General features: G+C 37.3%; 1 protein-coding gene across 18 annotated transcripts in view; it reads left to right on the forward strand.

Annotated features, from left to right (window-relative positions):
• The window catches only part of LOC126354708 (MAP kinase-activating death domain protein), a 684,767-nt gene that overhangs the window by 194,570 nt on the left and 467,956 nt on the right, over positions 1 to 22,241 (forward strand). For 13 of the 18 annotated variants that reach the window (XM_050004532.1, XM_050004534.1, XM_050004547.1 and 10 more), the window contains one exon: positions 20,939 to 21,137. In XM_050004532.1, coding sequence (XP_049860489.1) covers positions 20,939 to 21,137 — 199 coding nt within the window. The remainder of the gene's footprint in view (positions 1 to 20,938; positions 21,138 to 22,241) is intronic. The other 5 variants (XM_050004549.1, XM_050004536.1, XM_050004542.1 and 2 more) reach the window with 1 other exon arrangement.

Below are 22,241 nucleotides of genomic sequence, written 5' to 3' on the forward strand. Positions count from 1 at the left end.
ATTCATGTTAGCTTTCGATTATTTGTTCTTCTTCCCTCAGTAGTACACAACACAGACCCTAAATTTTCATGCATACAGCATTTTGCAAATGATGGACATTGTTGTATTTTGAGTATTTCCCTGGCAGAGTCTGTAACGTTTAGGATTAAGGCAGGATGAAAGTGACAATGACTCACACTTGCAGCTCAATATTTTACAAGCTATGAATCTGATAATGTTTTCATGGAGGGAAGTGAGTGCTGAAATTTTTAGAAACTGTTTGGAAAAAGCAGGATTCCATGAGATCACAATAGTTTCTCCTATGGAAAAAGCTGGATGTCAATTGCAGGATCAAAAAATGTTGTGTGGAGGTTTCACTGTACACAATAATTTTATTAATGAGATATGGCCAAGACAGAACATGGAGGGACTTATTTGCCATTGCAGTGGACCTTCAATAGTTCTTTTAGTCCATAATTTAGATTTGGCCTTTTCTAAATGCTCTTCAGTTGTTAAAAATAATTATTTGTCTCCTAAAGAACTTAGTTCAATGACACTAAAATAACAAAACCATCAGAATGGTCTAGAGGTGCTTACATACGGTAGAATGTTGCTAACAGTGCTAAAGTTTTAAGCTCTGGGCATGGGAAGGCAGTGGTTTGAATTTTTGTGCTTCTGTCTGTTTCGGAATCAGACAGGGAGGGTGGGTGGTGGGGGAGTGATAAGACAGGTACTTTTCAGTCTGGTGGGATATCAAGTACTTTCTTTGCATTTGACAATAATTTTCTATTGAAATGACTTCTGTCTATACAACTGCTTCATCTGCAAAGAGCCTCAGAAAGTTTTTAGCAGTAGTAAATTATGGGCAACACTTTTTAAACTATGGGCAACACTTTTTGTAAAAAGCCAGTTTCTTGATGGGTAAAGCTGAAACAGAGTAAAGAAGCAACTTCTGTATGTTCAATATTAATTATATAAAGTTAGAAAAGTATTACTGTTGGTCTCAATGTTTTCATGGTACACTAAAATATTTTTCACTAGTCTGTCCATAAGAGCTGCAATGAGTGAGCTTTGTAATAATTTTATAATACATCACAGCACAGGCATATTATCTTAGATAATATACGTAAAATAGTTTTCTCTTCATAGCAGTGATCTAGTTTGAAATAGAAGGTAAATGTGCTATTAAAGGTTTGTCATTACACAGTTACTTATAGTAATTGATGTAAAAGACTTATGTTAAACATTTCAGCTCTTAAAAAATACTGGATATAGAATCTGTGTATATTGGGAAGATGAAGATTCGGTTTAGTGTTAGTTTGAAAATTTATATGAGCACTAAGTACTTATATGGAAAATTGCAAAAAAATGAGCACTGAATACTGATTTGGGAGGGGAAAGAAAGCTCAGTGACATTGTAGAGTACAGAAGTGGAGTGCCTTCTTAGCAGGCAATGAATGAATCACAACTAGAGCATGGCTGACAGACGTATTCACTTCATGGGCAATTGAATTAGGTGTAGATGTTTCCAAGACTAATGGAAGAGTTGTGTGTGCTATATTAGTAGAATTTTGTCTGTCCTTGTACTGATCCCTGGTGTGATGGCAGATGGCCAAGATATGCGATATCTATTTATTTACACATTGCCATATTGTGGGTGCCCAGTGTTTGTTTCACTACAACTCTTTTGGTATGCAGGTGTTGGACTCTTCAAGTGACAATTGCGAGATAGTGCAGCGTGTACCTCAGTTTGCAGATAACCACTGCTGTTGCTAATGAAACAATGGAAACTCAAGGTTCAAATATCAACAATATAAGGAAAAGATAGATTGCTGTTTACTGTAAAAATGAAAAGTTAAGTTTCAGACAGGCACATCGAAAAGACACTTAACATTATCTTTTGGCTGCAGCCTTTGTCTGAAAAGGAAACAATCATTCACTCAAGCAGTGCCGTTCCGGTCCATGCTGCCGAAGATGGCAGTTGTGTGTGAGCAAGGTGTGTTTGTTTGAGTGAATGAATGTGTGTGTGTTTCCAATTGCTAATGACAATGATTGCTGCTAACAATCACAAGTTATAACAGCAGACAAATGGACCTAATGCAGGAAACCACTTGCTAATTCAGTTCTAGGTACTAGCAACTGGTAGCAGCAAAACCATTCAGAACAATCTCCATATGTGGAGACAGATTCCCCTTGTCCACCTCCCACCTTCCCCTCAATCACGTACCTGCTTTCATCACACGTCCTGGAGCCAGAGCTCTGCATAGGCTCAGGAACATTACCATTGAGTGCTCAAAGGATGCAAAGAATGGAGGAGGGTCACCTGAATTGATGAATTACAATATATGTTCATACCTCTAATGGTATGATACGACTGGTGAAAACCAGAAGCCAAGAATCTTCCTTGTCAACAGGATAACGTTTAAGCTGATGGTGGAAGTAATCAAGTGTGATGCATATTGACATGGAGTGAAATGAGGCCCAAGATGCATCTGCTATTGTCTCTAATTGACAAATATTTGGGAACCCACTATATAAACATGTGCATATGTTTGTTTGCCTACAGCAGGGCTTCTCAAACTTTTTTCTCCTTGAGCCCCTATCAAACAACTGCTTTTCTTTGAAACCTCCAGTCACTGTTACAAATGCCATTAGTCCTAACAGCATATACAAACAACCAATAAACTAGTTTACATGAGTCTTTTTCTGCATTAACCCTGTCTCAATATCCCTCTTTATTGAGATTCTGATGGATTAAATTCTTATGTGAGAATTCTATTTGAGGGGAAAAAAAATTAAACTAAACATATATGTCATTAAGGAGCTACATTGAAATAGTGGATTGGACATCAATAATGAAATGAACAAAAAGAAGGACACGATAAAATTTAAAAAGACACTATTAATTAATTTATCGCTTACAATATTAACATAACATATAACATATTTTATAGAAGGCTGGAAAAGGATAAATTTACCTTTAACACAATGGATGTGACTGCTAACTCTGACACATCATCTTGAAATGTGACTAAATGTCCATCACTGTTGGTCTCATGCCAATCTCAATGTTCTGAACACTTGAGTGATATTTTGAATTAATGGCCATCATTATGAAAATTATTCACTCAGATAAGTGGAAGAAGAACTGCCATTGCTAAATCTAGCAGTACCCCAAATCCTACCTTAACACTAAGATAGATATTGTTCAACTACATATTTGAAAGTTGCAATTTATGTGAGAGATGTTTCACCTGTTTCATTTTTATGGTAAAAGTCTGGCTGAAGTACAGGTAGAAAATTATGTTCACAATTAAGCCCATCAGACAAAACATTAGTCTCACCTTTTGAAGAGTGCACTAGCCGCTTTGGAACACTGTAGTTGTGGTACTGGTACTAGGTGGTCTTGTGCTTCCCCACCATTGACATTAATCATGGGTGTGAAATGCCTTATATTTGCCTGTTAATTACACGGGATAAGCTCAGTAAAAAGTGTTGCTGTGGCGACATCACAGAATGGCAGCCCTGTGAATGAAGTTGCCTAATATGTTGGTATATGAATGTGATCTGTTACATGTTTATACAAGGAATAGTGTAGCACTCACACTCATGTAACATAGCATAAGAATTGTCATAGTTTCTTTTATATATATTAAAAACAAAGATTACAAGACTTACCAAGCGGGAAAGCGCCGGCAGACAGGCACAATGAACAAAACACACAAACACACACACAGAATTACTAGCTTTCGCAACCGATGGTTGCTTCTTCAGGAAAGAGGGAAGGAGAGGGAAAGACAAAAGGATGTGGGTTTTAAGGGAGAGGGTAAGGAGTCATTCCAATCCCGGGAGCGGAAAGACTTCCCTTAGGGGGAAAAAAGGACAGGTGTACACTCGCACACATACACATATCCATCCGCACATTCACAGTCTGGTGCCAGTGTAGGAGATCGCTCCCCACACCAGGATGCCGGGTGTTGGCCCTGTGTGCCTCGGTCGTATGCAGTCCTGATTGTGGCGCTCACCTGCACGGTGCCAAACACGCATACGACCATCATTGACACCAAGGCAGAAGCGACTCTCATCGCTGAAGACGACACGTCTCCATTCGTCCCTCCATTCACGCCTGTCACGACACCACTGGAGGCGGGCTGCACGATGTTGGGGCGTGAGCGGAAGACGGCCTAACGGTGTGCGGGACCGTAGCCCAGCTTCATGGAGACGGTTGCGAATGGTCCTCGCCGATACCCCAGGAGCAACAGTGTCCCTAATTTGCTGGGAAGTGACAGTGCGGTCCCCTACGGCGCTGCGTAGGATCCTACGGTCTTGGCGTGCATCCGTGGGTCGCTGCGGTCCGGCCCCAGGTCGACGGGCACGTGCACCATCCGCCGACCACTGGCGACAACATCGATGTACTGTGGAGACCTCACGCCCCACGTGTTAAGCAATTCGACGGTACGTCCACCCGGCCTCCCGCATGCCCACTATACGCCCTCGCTCAAAGTCCGTCAACTGCACATACGGTTCACGTCCACACTGTCGCGGCATGTTACCAGTGTTAAAGACTGCGATGGAGCTCCGTATGCCACGGCAAACTCGCTGACACTGACGGCGGCGGTGCACAAATGCTGCGCAGCTAGCGCCATCCGACGGCCAACACCGCGGTTCCTGGTGTTTCCGCTGTGCCGTGCGTGTGATCATTGCTTGTACAGCCCTCTCACAGTGTCCGGAGCAAGTATGGTGGGTCTGACACACCGGTGTCAATGTGTTCTTTTTTCCATTTCCAGGAGTGTATATATAAAAGGAAAGACCACCAGTTTGGTAACTCTAGGGGATTTAATCATCAGTGCATGGCTCCAGCTGGAATGCCATATGAGTTCATTATCAAGGTTAGAGTTGACATTACACATATAGCGAGGTGCCTCTAGGCATTGTTTAATCTTTTGTCGGGTGTGCTCAGTTTACTGTGTTTTACCAAATCAAAATCAAACTTCTTTTCTACAATAAGGTCATCTCTACGTGAAAACATCTCAAGCAATTTATTTTATACCTTATACTTAAAATGAAATTTTTTCAAGAGTATGAATTTTGTTTCATTGTAAACATATTTCTGTTTTTCCCTGTTGCTCATGATTTCCTCAAATATATCTGATAAATACCATGATTTTCACATCCAATTTTCCACATGGGAGAAATTGACATATTCAAATTTATTTAGAGACAAAAACAACATTACTTAAATTTTTGATTGTCCCCTTTGTGGCCATCGTACTCCGTGCATTAAAAATTTACTGAACCTTGATTCCATTTTATCGTGTTAATTTAGAAAAAGATGACTAACAAGTGCTCAGATCCTGCATATGCTGTTATCTTGTCAGCATAATATGTGGCATATGTTGCCATTAGCTGCTGATACTGGTCGCTGCTAATTTCCAGAATGTGTTTACCTCTGTTTCATTTCACAGGAGCTTTTTTTTAAAGTTAATTTGCAAAATGTGAGTAATTTCACTTATTCAAATTGCTACAAATAAAATGAGGTCTTTGGTATAGTACATGATTTCATATCCTTTAAAATTAACTGAGTGCTTTAATAGCATGCTAGTATCAACCAATATATGGGATTAATGGACTATTTTACATTTTCAAGTATTCCAGTAGCCCTTTGAAATTAATTGGGAAGTTTAACAGCATGCTCTTATAATCAGTACATGGGATCCATAGACTGTTTTAGTCTTTTGGAGATCCCAGCAGCCATTCAAGGAGCTTTACAGGTCTAATGGAATAAGAAATATACTCTGCAAGTAGATGTACTTTCAATTTTGCAGGTTTCAGGTTTTCACTTGCTAAGTGTTTATTGTCCTTTTGAGATTTAAGTGAGAAGTTTCATAGGATGATCTTATTAACAAATGTATATGACTGATAGACATTTATTTAGATTTTTCAGAATTCCATTAACTGTTCAAAAAACATAACAGGTGTATTGCAATGGAAAACATGTTTTGTAAGTAGATGTCTTTTCAGTTTTGTAGGTTTCAAGCTTTTGCTTGCTAAGCATTCATTACTAATGAAACACATGCCTCTGTCTTCAGTAATTGCAGAAATAGAAGTATCCATATTGCAGAACTGTTTCAGTGCATTTTCACTTTTTTGCCTGCAAAGGCACAATGTCTGCAGTTTCATCCATCTGCACATATAATTTATAGATGGGTGGTTCCAGTGCTGCAATCTGTTGCTTCAGTGTTATCTGTTGTCCTTGCTCTCCTACAGATTTAACCATGTATCAATTGCCAAGATAATTTGGATAATTTGTGGCTCTGAAACAATGCCAACCTGTTGACTGATGTTATTCACATGGTTAGTTCCATCATTGTATGCCAAAGTTGGTAAAAACACTGGATTATCTTTTATAGAATTCTATGTGAATGCACAATACTTCTAAACAGATAAAGACAGAAACTGAGAAAATAGGTGGCTGATGGAACATAGCAGGTTACAAACTGTTCCTAACCATTTGCACACCTGCTGTAAACTTCAGCACAGATACTCCACAATTGCAGTTGTTAGAACTGGATGAGATTTCTTCATACACTGAGAGTTAAATGTTCACCAGAGTAGAGGCAACAGGGTGACCAAACACAACAACAAACGAATTTCAAAATTTATCATTACTGCCAACAGTGACTCCATGCAATAAAATACAAACCAATATCTGTAACCAGTGAGTGATACAGTTTGTGTTACACTACACAATGGACAGTGTCAACACTGTTATCTACAGCAAGTGATACAATTAAAAAAGAGAAAAAACCATTTTACCCAGCTTATTAAACACTCCCAAAAATTGTCACTGGTCCTCCAGGTGGTGCCTCCAAGAAAACAGTTTGCCACCTAACCATTCATGAATTGTTTTATAAAGCTTTGAGGAACTCTCCCTACACATACCCCTGAGATACCTAACCCCTACTTAGTACACCTCAAAGAGCATCAAGTGAGATAGTGAACATCAGAGTCAGCTACAGTCAATGCCTGTGACTTGTGGGGAGTAGTTGAGTAGTCATAGCTGAGAGTGATTTCCCAACGTTTTTGTTATCTTGTGGAGATCATGGTGTGACTTGTCGCTATTGTCACTGGGGTTAAAGGGTTGCTGTAAACTATTTAGTTAGTGTCTCTAATTCATTTGCCCATGAATGTAAATAGAAAAGAAATATTCATTGAAATTTAGCTCTCTAGACTTCTAATCTCAGCTGTTACTGTAGTCAGTTCTTTATGCATCTAATTTTTTGCTTAATTTTGACTCTATAGCTGTGTATCCTTCCACCTGTCACCAATGTGTCTTCCCCACAACTTTTTCTGTTTCCTTCTTCCCTTAATGAAGAAACTGCCTAGAAATTTAATGATTAATTTATTTACTCCAGGGAAGGTTTATGTTATGAGAATTGTATCTGTTTTGAGATTTTTCTGTTTGTGTCTTATCAGCCCTGCTCTGATTGTTCATATTGCTGCATATGATAAATGGGTATTCTGCACCTATCTCAAACAGTGTTGATTTTCTTATTTCAGATTTTGAAACTGTAATCTTAATATTTATCAGATATTAGGAGGATTATGTTTTTGAGGTAGTAACTTTCACCTAATTGTTTGTGCTGCTTGTTTCTCCATGACTCTTAATATGTTTTATTGATATTTTGGTTTAATATATGTATGTGTTGTTTCTATTCTAATGAGACACATTGTTTTTTTAGTAACAACATTTCAGATTTATTTCAAATAAATGATAAGTTTCACAAACGCAGTTCTGGTTTACCAGCAACTTCATGGAGACACATTCAGGTTAAATCACCAAGTCACTGCTCCACTTCTGAGCTAGTCCCTGTAGTAGTGTTCTATATCCTGCATTACAGTTTAATTCATCATCTTGAAAGTTGGCTTGCACTCTTTGTATGTCATAGCATTTTTGCACAAAATAACTGTGGAAATATGAGCCATGCCTGATGTCACCAGCTTGCTGAACTCAGCTGTATGGTTGGCCTGCTGTTCCTGCATTTGTTTGCATACCTGTCCTATTTCTGAAATGGCAATAAAGATATATTCCCATAATGTCTGAAATAAGGTTTCCATAACTTATAGTAAATGGATGATGTTATCAGCCTGATTTCATTACTCTCTTCCAGTCTCTTTGTTAGTTGAAAAGTTATGCTATATGTTTGTGTTATGAGTAAATATGAACAACTGTAACAGAAGAAGCTTATATTAACTTTTGCCTGTGAAAAATATCTACATTATACGCTGAAACACTACAAGAAAAAATATTTTTATTTCTGGTTTAGAATAGTCATCAGCACATCAAAATGGGAACAGCTGCTGTTTTTATAGTTAAATATTGTGTTATTGGGTGCCCTTAAAGTTATAAATTAAAATAAGGGTCAGGCCATAAGTTTCTTTGTCTACATGTTTATTAAGTAGCATGCACTAGTTGTTTGCATAGTGATGTAATTTTTATGTTCACATTTTTCTTTCATAATTTTATTCTTGAATTCAGGTGACTGTTTTCAATGTCATTTTATAGTGTTTTGATATTTTTAAAAACATCAAGTGGAAGATGAAATGAAAATCACTTTGGTTTCCTTGTGAGTAGTGAGTATTTCATATTTCCAAGGAGGATTAAATACTATAGTAAACAGTTAATAGAATTCACAGTCACGTGAAAATAGTGCAACCTGTTTTGTGTTTAAAATTCAACAATGGAAAAACCTGGATGGAATGTAACAATATTATGAAAAGGATAGTTGCTACTCACCATATAGCGGAGATTCTGAGTCACAAATAGGCACAACAAAAAGACTGTGAGAAAATTAGCTTCCAACAACAAGGCCATTACAGGCAACAGAACACACACATACACACACACACACACACACACACACACACATATATGCAAATGCAACTCATACACATGACCACAATCTCTGCCTGCTGAGGCTTTGTTGGCCAAAAGTTCGTTTTCTGACAATCTTTTTGTTGTGCCTATCTTTCTTTGATTCAGCATCTCCGCTATGTGATAAGCAGCAACTATCCTTTTCATAATACTGGGTTCATGAGAGTTTTGAGAGCCCCTACAGAAATAACTTGAGTTGTTTTATGAAATGGAGAGTGAATATGCCAACCGAAATTTATCGATAACAAAATGGCAAAAGTAGTCAAGCCGAAGCATCTCCTTTTAAGAAGAAAAATCATCAGAAAGTGCTGTACTTTCAGGCTACTGACAGTTATTTGTTAAACAACTTATAGTTATTCATGATATTTTACTGGCATGCACAAATTTACCACCAGGAAAACTAACTAAAAATTGAAACTAATGGAATTTAATATAAATAAAAGTACCAAGTGTGAAAATTACGGTTTTTCATGTCTTAATACAGATTTCATGCCCATCTGATTTGTGGTGACAGAAATACAGTTGTCTCATTAAAGTACATATGTATTCATATGAAGATTACATAAGCGACTACCATGTTGAACTAATTACTATCGATACCTTTACTGTCCATATTTGATTTGCATCCACATATTCTTCAATCCACTATACTGTGCCTGGTTGAGGGAATTATCATAGTTGTTCTCTTTGCTATTCAAATCACAAATGGAGAGATGGAAAATGAATGCCTGCAAGCCCCTAAATGAGCCCTTATCTCTCTTATTTTGACCTCAACATTCCTTACATGAGCTGAATGTTGAAAGTAGTAGAATCATTCTGCAGTTTATTGGAAATACTGTTTCTCAAAATTTCTGGAATGGTATTTTGTGAAAAGGTTGTCTTCTCTCGAAGGATTCCCATCTGAGCTTACAGAGCATTTACGTAACTCCCTCATGTTGATCAATGTAACTAGAAAAATCTAATTGCAAGCCTCTGAATTGTTCTGTGTCTTCCTTTACCTAATGTGGTGAGGATCACAAACACTCAAGCCATACTCAATAATGGTTCTGAGTGTGATCTTCATAGGTGCACTACACTTTCCTAGAACTCTCCCAATATATACACATTTTACTATCATGGTTTTTGCATGATTCTGTGTATATCTGCTTATTATGTGGCTTGGACACTGCTTATACCCATTTGAAATTCAGAATAATGGCTCTGTTTATGCCTATTTGCATTTATAATATTTGCTTGAAAATTATGAATGCCCAAAATTAAATCACAGTAAATAAAAATGTGTAACTGCGTCAGCTGGTAATCCCATGTTTAACTGCTAAAACTGTGTCCTGAGCCAGAAGTTAGATCTAGAATTTTGTGTCTCAAGGACAACGTCCAAGCATTGGAGCTGTCTTAGTATACATGAGAAAATGACTGACTCAGTATTTGCTCCTACCAGTATAAAAAAGTACTGTAGTGTTTAAACTTTTAATCTATCTGCTTCAGTTATATGGGAGAATATTCCTTGTGAAAAGCAAGTTCTGATTCAACATCTATAAGGATTCTAAACTTTTCTCTTCTTACTATTTTATTGCACTGTGGCTATCCTTGTTAATTTGTTTCTCGTATTTTTCTTAACTTTTCCCTCAAATAATGTTTGAAACTTCACAATCAGTTGGCATCCTCCCTTAACAGGTACCCTACATTTTTGAATTATGAATAGTTGTATTCTAATTGTGTGTATGCAAGTAGTTGTTGGTGATAGGAGAGCGCAGTGATAGATCGCGCATGGAAGTGACATTCTATGACTATAAGTCATATCAGCGTCTACTTTATTCTTTCTTGTTGTACTAGTAAAGTTTTTAACTTTGTGGCTTTTCCTTGTCTTCTTTTCACAATAATGTAGTGAACTTGGCTGAATTTTCACAATTTAATAGAAATTTTGTTAAGTGTACGTAGAACAGTGGGAGGGGGTCATTTGTCCCCTGGCATAATTCCTTTTTAGAATATTGCTGTTCTCATACACATGACTGTATTTTCACTGCATTTTGCTTTGATGAACAATCACTGCCTTGAATGATGATACGTTGCTGGAAGTGTTTCCATTCTGGACACTGTAGTGTAATTTTTCAGTCATATTTCATTTGTTGCTGTAGTTACTTGCCTCATCAGCTTGGTAGATTTTTTAAAATATTTTTTATTTTACATGCATTTTCAGTTATGTCACATTAGTGTGGTACTGCTAATGAAAAGATTTGTGTATTCTGGAGAACTCAGATATTGAGTCAGAAAATGACTTATCAGGTTAGACTGATTTTCTGCCACAGACAGCTGACAGTGAAGCTAGTGAGAATGAGAAGAAGTTACTGTCAGTGAATATTTACCCTCCTCAGTTCTTTCCACCACTGTCTAAGGAGTCAACTGTCACAGCAGTGAAGATATCAGCTCGGGATGGGATGGAAGGTTGCTGACACACCATCACCTGGAAGAAGGGCTGCTTCGAACATCCTGAAGGAGAAAGGACAACTCACTGCATGTGCCTGCCACCAAGTGGATAATTCCATCATCACTGCCATCTGACTTCTTTTTGACAATCACTGCTTGAAGTGAAATAAAAAACGCCACTTGGACTGTATTGTTGGGGAAATTGAAAGCAAATGATTAGTATTTTGTACACCAGAGGTGTTTTTGTGCTAAAAGTGTTTCCTCGGATGACCTTTGATCACATTAGTTGCAGGCCTAATGTTAGCAGAGGTAAAATTACAAGATACAATTCTGCAAACTTTTCAGGTTCTTCCACTTTGGTGACATGTCATCTCAAGTTCAATGGAAATATGGAACTAAATCATGCAGAACTGCTTCCACTTTTACTGCAACTATGAAAATATTAGAATTTATGAACAGTTACTTCCAAGCAAAACAAGGTGCAGGAATACCCAGTTAATGTGAAAAGAAACTGACAAATATGGACTGAGGTTATGAATAGTGCAGACATGGCATCTAAGTACACTTCCAGTGGCTTTCCATACCTGAACAATGAGGAAGGATGATCAGACAAACATCTATTGTGAAAGTGTGCCATACTTCACCTCATGGAGCCATTCCTAAACCAAAGAAGGAAAGTGACAACAGACAACTTCACATCACTTCAGCTTGCCAGGAGAATTCAACTGATGAAAATACCATTAGTGAGAACAAGGAACAAGATTCACTGAGAAATCCCCATCTGTGTGAAGAAGAACGATTCGGACTTACATTCCACCATCATCTTGAAAAAGACTGATTAGCCGCAATACACCCTGATAGAGAACCAAGGAAAAAACAATAAGAATATCATCATCCTCAGCATGCTACATCCAGGTGTACCACTGAATGAAGATGAAAAGAGGGAGTTAGAAACTGTTAGTTTCTATAATGCTGTGAAGTGTAGGGTGGACATCACTGATCAGATGATTAGTAAATATTCAGCTAAGGTTGCTTGCAGGAGATGGACACTACATTTCCTGTGCAATAATCTAACAGACTCAGCAGAAATAAATGTGTGGATCATCTACAATCAAATAACCAAGAGTAACCTGAAGAGGAATGCGTTCATTCTTCAGCTGAAAAATTAACATAATAATGAGAAACAAGAAAGAACAGAACAGGTGTAAAAAAGCCAATACAAAGAGGAAGCAGTGATTAGAATGGAGAAATTCAAAATGGAAAGAAATTACAACTTGGAACGTGCAAAGGAAATGAGACGAATGACATCCGTGAGAAACCCAAGACAGTTTCCTGAGAAAAATGTGTACAGAAATCTCCAGTAATCTGCTTAAAGGGAGACTGTAATATTTAGAAACAAAAAAATGAAATAAATGAAGAAATGCTAGGAACTTATGAACTAGGTCACTTTTCTGGGTAGGCATGCAACGTTGTGTATCCAAAACAGTAGTGATGCGAATTTGATGTATACCTTTGACTGAAATGTGTACACAATATAAACATGAATGGAAAAAAATTAACTCTTATTTAACTATTGTGAATTTTTAATTCTAATCTCATTAGGGTTCAAATGTTCCATTGCCACTGTTCTGGAGGTATCACATTTTCCACTGTTCTGGTGTTAAAAATTTCTCAGTACTACACTATGCCAAACGACTATGTCAGTTAAGGATGTGTAACAGACCATTTAAATATCGATGCACCTTTGTAGATTTGAGTGTATCTCATTTGTTTTGCGCTTATGAAAACATTAAATGGGGAGTGGTATGAACATATGAATGTCATTATGTGCATATAGTAGAACAGTTCAGAGACGATGATTGTATTAGCTTAAAAATGCACCATGTCGTAAATCAGCATCTTTGAGGCAATGGTTTGTGGACAGCGACATTCCTGAAATGGGCTGGCCAGCCCATAGTACAAACCTATACAAAGTGGAACACTATTGGGGTGTTTTAGAATGTTGCCGTTACTCCAGAGCCCAGCATCCAACACCACTACCTTTTCTGGCTTCAGATCTTTAGGAAGAATGGGATCTCCTCCAATGTCATTCAGACACCTAGCTGAAAGTCTTCCAGGCAGAATTCAATCTGTCATAAAGGTGAAGGGTAGGCACAGCTCATATTAATGTCCGCTAATAGGTGTCCAGATACTTTTGAGCAGATAGTGTATGTTAACCAAGCAAGATGCAGCTTCAAAGCCTGTTAATAATTAACTATTATAAAATGCCAAACACCAGTTTATCTATGTAGGCTAGATTTAACAGAGTAAATTTATCAGTAAAGCCACAGCATACAAAAATTAATACTGCTATTCACTTGTCTTAAATAGGTAAACTTACAAAAATTGATACTACTATTCACTTGTATTAAATAGGTTCTATTTATCTACTTTTGCTTGCATATCATTTATATTCTGACACTGATATTTATCAAGAACAACAAATACCTCATTCTCTAAGGCTGGTGTTACACTATAAAATTTCTTTGTCAAATATCTTTGTCCAATATCTTTGTCAAAGATATTTGATGGTGCAATAGGAAACTTTGTCAAATGTCATCCAATATTTAATCAAATCTAGAGCCTTGCTGTAGATTTGATCAAAGAAGTTGCTTGTCTTCTGTTCACTGCAATGTGACATGTTACCACATGGAGTGCTAGCATCGCTGCATTCTTTCGTCTGTAGTGTTTTTATAAACATTGCCGGTAAATACAATTGGTGTGTGCCGACAACTACAAAATTAATAGAGATGTATGAAGCTGATGAGGTGCTTTACAACGTGAGGCATGCTGAATACAAAAATAGACTACGAAGATTGGAGACCTGACCCAACCCAACCCAACCCAACCCAACCCAACCCAACCCAACCTAACCTAACCTAACCTAACCCTGTTCTGTAGCAAGAAATCAGAGTGTTACAGTGAGCCTGTCTTCTGCAGATGTTGCAGTTCTTAAGTGAATATTGTGCTTTGTGATATGAGGATACACTTCATTGAGCACATACATAAATGTATGCTCATCCATTCTTAAGTAATTGATGTACGACTTGACATCCTCCACTATAAGCTCACGTAACAAGTTTTGTTGACTGCTTTTATTGTGTCGTCATAAAACCCTCGGCTTCACCCAGGTGTGTTTCATTTTTTCCCCCGCTTCTCTTCCACTTGCGCACACAGTGCAATTGTGGAACATGCAACTGCTGCGGTTAATAACCAGTTGTTGTCAGGCATCGTGAACTTTGACGAAAAATATGATGACAGTGTAATACTCCTTCTAGCACTATGTCAAACATCTTTGTCAAATATATTTGACGGAATATTTGATCAAATCTTTGACAAAGAAATTTGATAGTGTAATACCAGCCTAAGGGTAGAGACCTATTCACAATAAACACTTCCTCTTGTTACGGAGCTAACAGAAATCATCTGTCTTTGAATCTATATAAATTGAATTAATTGTTGAATGAGTGAATAATAAGGTAAAATCAAACAATGGAAAATCCAGAATGGAATGTAACAACATTATGAAGAAGATAGTCACTGCTCACCATATAGCGAAGATGCTGAGTCGCAGATAGGCACAACAAAAAGATTGTCACAAAATGAACATTCGGCCGACAAGGCCTTTATCAAAAAAGACAAAACACACACACACACACACACACACACACACACACACACACACACACACACACACGACTGCAGTCTCTGGCAGCTGAAGCCCGACTACAAGCAGCAGAGCATGATGGGAGAGGTTTCATGTGCTGCTGCTCATAGTCTGGCTTCAGCTGCCGTAGACTGTAGTCATGTGTGTAAGTTGCATTTGCGTCAGTGAGTTTGTTTGTGTGTGTGTGTGTGTGTGGGGCGGGGGGGGGGGGGGTGTTGTCTTTTTTCGACAAAATCCTTGTTGGCTGAAAGCTCTTTCTGTGACAGTCTTTTTGTTGTGCCTTTGTGTAGCTCAGCAGCTCTGCTAAATGGTGAATAATAAGGTGTGCTTTTAATGTTCTTATGACTTTGCAGATATTTCTAATTTTTTGTTTTGTGTTTGATGTGTACTCTAAACTCTGTATCAGAAAGCAGAACTTCTTCATATTCATACTGCAAATTCCTTTGAAGTGTATGGTAAGGAATTCTTCCTATAGTACCATTTATTAGGGTTTCTACCTGCTCCATTTGCATTTCACTTCTTCAACACCTGTGTGCACAGTGTAATGAGTCTGTTGTTGTATTCTTGGTCCCTTTAGGTATGACACTTAAGGGTCTGTAACAGGTACCTATATTGCTCACTTGATTTCAGTTTTTGGTACTCTATAAGCAGGTTTATGAGGTTAGTTGGCATCTGTCTTAAAGTGTCTGCCAGTTCGGATCCTTCATCATTTCTGTGACTCTTTCCCATGAGCAAACAAACCTATCACCATTTATGTCCCCTTCTTTGTATATGTTCAATATCTTCTGTTAGTCCTATTAGGAGAAGGATTGAAAGAGGGAGGGGGGGGGGGGGGGGGGGGGGGGAGAACTCAAGTTTCTTTTACATCTGTCAGTGGCTCCATCCAAGATGACATGGTGCATCCTCCCTACCAAGATATCCTCAATCTGGTCACAGATTCCACTTGATAGTGTGTATGATTGTACTTTCATTAATATGTGTTGCTGTGGTACTGAGTTAAATGCTCTTCAGAAGTGAAGAAATACTGAAATTGCCTGTTGCCTTAATCCCTGACTTTCTGAATGTCATGTGAGAAAAGCACAAGTTGGGTTTTGTATGACAATTGTTTCGGAACCCATGCTGCTTGGTACAGAGGATGTCATTCTGCCTTAGATACCTCACTGTGTTTGAGCTCAGAATATCTACGTTACTAAGTGACTATCCCCAGACCATAGAAACCAGACTCAATTGGAGGTTGCCTGTCTAATGGCTTCCTGGGCCATGAAAAATTTGATTTTCAGTATTTCATAAAAATGTGACCAAATTTAAAAAATTAAAATGCTGACATATTCTACTCATTAAGAGGTACAATCTTATGTGGAAAGTTCAACACAGTAAGACAAGTATTACAGTTACAAGCTTTGTGATGTCTTGAGTCAGTGTAACTCCCCATGCGGAAATACCCACGCTGTGTTTATGCAATAATTGAGAATGAGAGCACTTAGTCACCTACAACAAACTATACACATAATTTCAAATGTTCGAAGCACTTTATCTTGCTCACACCCTCTCCCCTCCCCACAAAACAATAAAACATTTGGTTCATGCAGTACAGCTGCCACATCAGGCTTGACAATTTATTTCTTCTTTACTACTAACTTTAGTGACAACACATTTTGTAGACATTACTCACTCATACCACTGAATGTACCTGCAAAATTGTATCAATCTATGGCATAGAATTTAGGAGCTATGATGTCATAAACATTGAGATACTTGGGAAAAAAAAGCTTTGGCTTAAAGCAGAGCACAAATTACCCAGGATATACTCATACAATGTTTGATAATGAGAGTACTTAGTGGTTTCCAGTGAACTTTAAATATAATTTCAAATCTTTTCTAAACCTTTTCCTGCTGACATGCTTAATGTCAAATATTTTACACATTAACTCATTTGGAAAGTAATCAGAAGTTGGAAGCCATTTTAGAAACTGTTTGACTCGGTAAAAAACCAGTGTTTTACTGGTGTTATGAGATTCTACAACAGGTGGATGCCAAAGATATTGGATAGTAGTTAGTGGACCACTTAATGCTACCCTTCTGACAGATGGATGTAATCTGTGCCGCCATCGAACTACTGGAACACAACTTTTTTTCTCCCAGAGACCTATGGTGTAGTAGGATTAATAAAGGGGATAACTCAGCTGAAAATTCTGTGTATAATCTGATACAGAATCCACCAGGTTCTGTGTGGTGGGGTTTCTCCCATCATTACATGTTGTATATATATCTACTACTTGATTAACTATTCTCCTAAGCCTTAGGCTACATACTCCCTCATTCTGAACACTAAAGAAAGAAGGCGTATAAACATGGAACTAATATTTGTGTCTGTTATTGTGGTCGTATAAATCTCAGTTCACCTACAACACATTATTATCGGAAGTTAATACACTATGCAATGATTGTAAGAATTCCATGGTAACTGAAGAGACCTCTCTCTGCAAAGAGTGTGGTCACTTACTTTACACTATTTTCTCACATTGCACATGTACTGAATTATTACTTAATTTGCTGTTGTGGTATTATTTGAGAAGATTAATCATTAAGACAAGAGCAAGTTTAAAGTATACTGACACCATAAGGTCAAAACAGTAAGAAATACTTCTAGGTGAAAAACAAGCCAAACTGAGCTTGTTGATTAGTTTCTCTGTGTTGCTACATTTTAACTTGCTATCCAGCAGAAACACAAGAAATTTTCTAATTATGTCTCGATTATTGTTGTCATTAGTGTCTACCTTATGTGCTGAAAGATCAGTTTATTTGTTTGAAGTCGTATAACTTGTCATATAATATCAGTATTTGTGAGATTAGGACTTGAACTGTTTGGTGTGAACTAGTTATAGACCTATTCAGCTGTATTACTTGCTGTGTCTGGTATTGTTGGGTCTGATATGTGATCAATATTTTCGCCATTAGCAAGTATTAGTGTTTGTGAACTGTCTTTCAGAGTCACTGGAAGGTCAACTACTTATGTGGAATTAGGTAGCACATCCAGCACCAAGTGCTGTCAAACTTCATATGTTATGTTTCCACATTCTGTGATTAGTTTTATTCCTGTAGTGCGATTTATCAATGTGACCCACTGCTTTGTCTTACGCAAGAGGTAAATAGTGAGCCATTGTGTTGATAATTCACTGTGAGACTGATTTTGTGGTAACTATGTCCAGTTCACAAACCTGAACTTCTCAAATTCCTAGAAAGAGTTTCATTAGTCAGCCTTCTCTTCCTCTGTTCTGTTGCTCTCTCCACTACCATTATTTTATATGTCTCTAAATGTTATCCATTTGAGTAGAGTTGTGTCTCTTTTACAACTGTTACATTTGCTTGAGATTACTACTAGTTCCATGATAACACTGTTGTATACCATAGCTGTTCTTGGAAATTTTATTGTAATACAACAGTTGTGAAGCGCTATTTATGTCGCCTAACTTTTCATTATGATGTAATAGTGGTGACTGGTGCTCTGATGGAAAAGAACAGCTCAGTCAGGAATTTTATGCAGAACCTTGAAGCTATACAATTAGAATGATTTAATCATTACATCTTGAAAAAGTGCTTTTAGTTTAGGTTCTACATTAACATTTATAATTGAAATTCTAAGAACACTGAAACAAAACACATTTAACTGTGTGAAATATTTATTGTATTGTGTCTGATTGTGTCTCAAGCACATACGACAATAATTATTCTGCCTGCATGTGTTAAGTTGACAGACATACTGCATGAAACCTCGGAAGTTTTTAGAAAGCTTAAAAATTATGATTCACAATAACTCAATTCATTGTTCCCCTGTTGGAAGTATTCTTGGAATAGCGATAACTTAATATATGATTTGGAATTGTAACACATCCATGCTAATGAACATGTAGTAACAATTGTGCATTTTGTGAGTTATTGAAACAGAAACCTTTAATTTACTTGCATTGTTATTGTACATTCACTTTTTATTGATTTCTTGCGTCTGAAATGTAATATTCAGTTACCAACTTATTACAACAACAAAAAAGTGAGTAGAATTTTGCCTCTGGATGGATCATAAAATTTCAGTTTACAGACACTTTTTATTTATTTTATTTAAAGGTTATGTAAGATATGGTGAAAAAATTATTGTATACAATACATTGTGTAACTACTAGACACTTCAGATTAATCATGGGTAATCATGGGTAAACACAGCATTTATGTCATCTACTGTTAATATTCTGTGTTGACTTACTCATCAGGGAATTACAGTCATTGCACAAAAGTAATTTGTATCCTTTGTATAGACCAGAATATATGATGATACAAGTCACATTAAAGAAAATGACTGTGTATTTGTCTGATGCATTGGATTTTTATTGGAATGTAATGCATGCCTGTGTAACATGGATGTAATTGCTATGTGTAGAATATTATGCAGCTTCTTTTATCCGTGTGTCTTTTTAAAAGAAGTTTCTCCATTTGTGGAAATAGAAAGACACAAGTGCAGAAAATATGAATGAAATGGTGACACAATGAAATGTTATTCCAACTTTCAAAAAAACGTCCACATTCTTTGTTTGTCAGAAAGAACATACATGCATTTGCTGATGATGCAACAGTGACACAGGTCCATTAACAAATGTTATCAGTAGTATGAGAAACAATAGTGAAGATGTACTTTGTTGCTAAAGTTATCACTTCTGACAGAAGTTTCATCATAGTGATATAGTGATGATAAGGATAATTCACATAGAAAACTAACCTGTTCATTTTTTCCTGTTGAAGATTACTGTCCGTACGTCTTCCCCTCCTCCTTCTTCTTTCTTGGATGGGTCATTTAAGACTACCCAGTATCAGCCTTTGTTGGTCTTTGTTTTGGCCCAGTATTGTTTTATGCACACTGAATGGGTGTGTTTCCATTACTCCATCTAATCTATCTTTTGGTCCTTCTGACTTCTTCCACAAAAGCTTGTGTTTCTATGACTGATTGCTTCTTGGTCTTGTAAATTTGGTGATCCTAATTTTATAATGTCTTTTTCTGTTTGTTTGTACCAGTTGGACCTAGTGATCTTATTTTTCAAGACTGCATTAATCTGATTCATTAGCTCCTGTGGGTCAGTTTTTTCATAATGTTCCATGAATTGGATTCTTTTTATTCACATTATAACCATGATTTTATAGATTAACTTGTACATCACTGCATTGAGTTTTGGAAGACATATTTCATCTTTTATTCTTCATCCTAAGTTTTTTCTCCTGAGTTTATGTTCATTTGTTTCCAAATGCTTGGACAGTAAGGGCCTTTGATGTGTAGTGCTTCTGATTTGATCACAGTTGTATAACATTGGAATTTATAGTTCCAGGAAAGGCATCTATTGTTAACTGAAATATGGTTTCTATTTTCTGAAGTCTCAGTTCTGTGACTTTCTTTTTGTTACCATTTTCAGTGCTGCATTCACCTTAGTATTTAAATTCTTTAACATGGAATACTTTGCTATTGTCAGGCTTTGTCACCATTAATTTTGATACCCGTTTGTCTATAATATCACAGTTTAGATTATATTTATTTCTTAGTAGGGATGTCAAAATTAGTTATTGTGTGTGTATTACTTTGCTCTATACAAAGAGCTGTGAAATGGAGGGAAAACAAGCAAACAGATAATTGAAACACATCAAAATATGTCCTCCGATGAAGAGAATGCACTCCTTATTTTCCTTGGTAGGTTGTAGTACTGCCACAGCATGGTGACCTACCCTGTATCATTGAGCCCTGTTTTTCTCTTGAATTTTACCCAGGAATGTATTTGTGCCTCTGTATGTATGGGTGCATGGCATGCACCCTGACCTGAAGTGGAGAGCGCTGTGACGGTGATGTTTGTTGATGACAGTGATTACCGGAGCAGTCAGGTGGCCCCTAGTGACTCTGACCGGGATTGTCCCAGCAGCAGCAGGCGGGATTCTGACAGCCAGCATCCAGCTAGTCTGCGACTGGGGGTGGCAGGAGCTGGTGTACCTGGCGGGGGCAATGATTCGGAGAGTGGTGGTTCTCATTCCCCTTCACCTCGTGCCAGCCGTCGTGCTAGACAGGTACATTGCTGATCTCTCATTACTTTCGATTGTAAATTTCATTGTTGTACCTTCCAAATTATTTTATGTTTGTGCATTAATTCTTGTTGAGATACATTGGTAAAGCATTATTGTAGATAGCACTGGGATAACATTGTTATAAACCATATAAGTGTTTGGAAATATAATTTTCTCACTGTATTTTTGAATTCTTTGAAGATTTTTACGTGTGATGAGGTCATAACAGAACACTAGTGACAATGTAACATACTGTCATATTTTCATTGAATCAATATTTTTGTATATTGCTGCAATGCAAACCAAACTTTCTTGGAAAATGTATGAAGTAATCCTTCATGAAGTTTTACTTTCTGAACCCTATTTGTATGGCCTGCAATTCTATCAGATTTGTTGTTATTGGGCTGTGCTCTCCTGTGCACTGTAATGTGGCCTCTACAGTTTGTAATCTTTTTCCTGGTATGCATGGAAAATTGTAATTCTCTGTTAATTACATTTTCTCTGAAGGAGGTTGAATGAAATGTATTAAAATGTTGCAGACATTTGTAAGTATCATATAGAAGCTTGAGAAACAGTCATTACTCTTGTGTCTCTTCTCAGTTTATTGCATCTCACAAACAACATTTTGCATGGGAGATTCTTTATATCATGTTTGAATACTCAAGTCACAGTCCTAGTTTTACTAATTTATTTTATAATAAAAATAGTCATAAAGTTTTAATTATCACCTTGGAAAGCTAAACTGTGACCATGAAGTTTGATGATAACATTTATCACTCTCTTCATATTTACCCTTCACCCTTACACATTTTCTCAATGGTGGATTACTTGATGGAGACATTGGCTATAGATATATGCATATTTGTTGGGGAGTAAATGTCCCACCTGGAAAATCATCTTGTCATTATTCTGGAAATGCCTACTGTGCAATTTTTTCATCATATGAGAAAAGAACAAGGAATCATTAGGGGCCATCTCAGGAAAATATGGGAGAGTGAAAGAAAATGAAAGACCACAGAAGCTGCATGTGTGACTGTGTGCCTCCTACACATAACGAGTCGGGGCATTGTCATGGGGAAAAAACACCCCCTTGGACATCTTCCCATG

This window comes from Schistocerca gregaria, chromosome 3 (genome assembly GCF_023897955.1).
Source record: "Schistocerca gregaria isolate iqSchGreg1 chromosome 3, iqSchGreg1.2, whole genome shotgun sequence".
Lineage (NCBI taxonomy): Eukaryota > Metazoa > Arthropoda > Insecta > Orthoptera > Acrididae > Schistocerca > Schistocerca gregaria.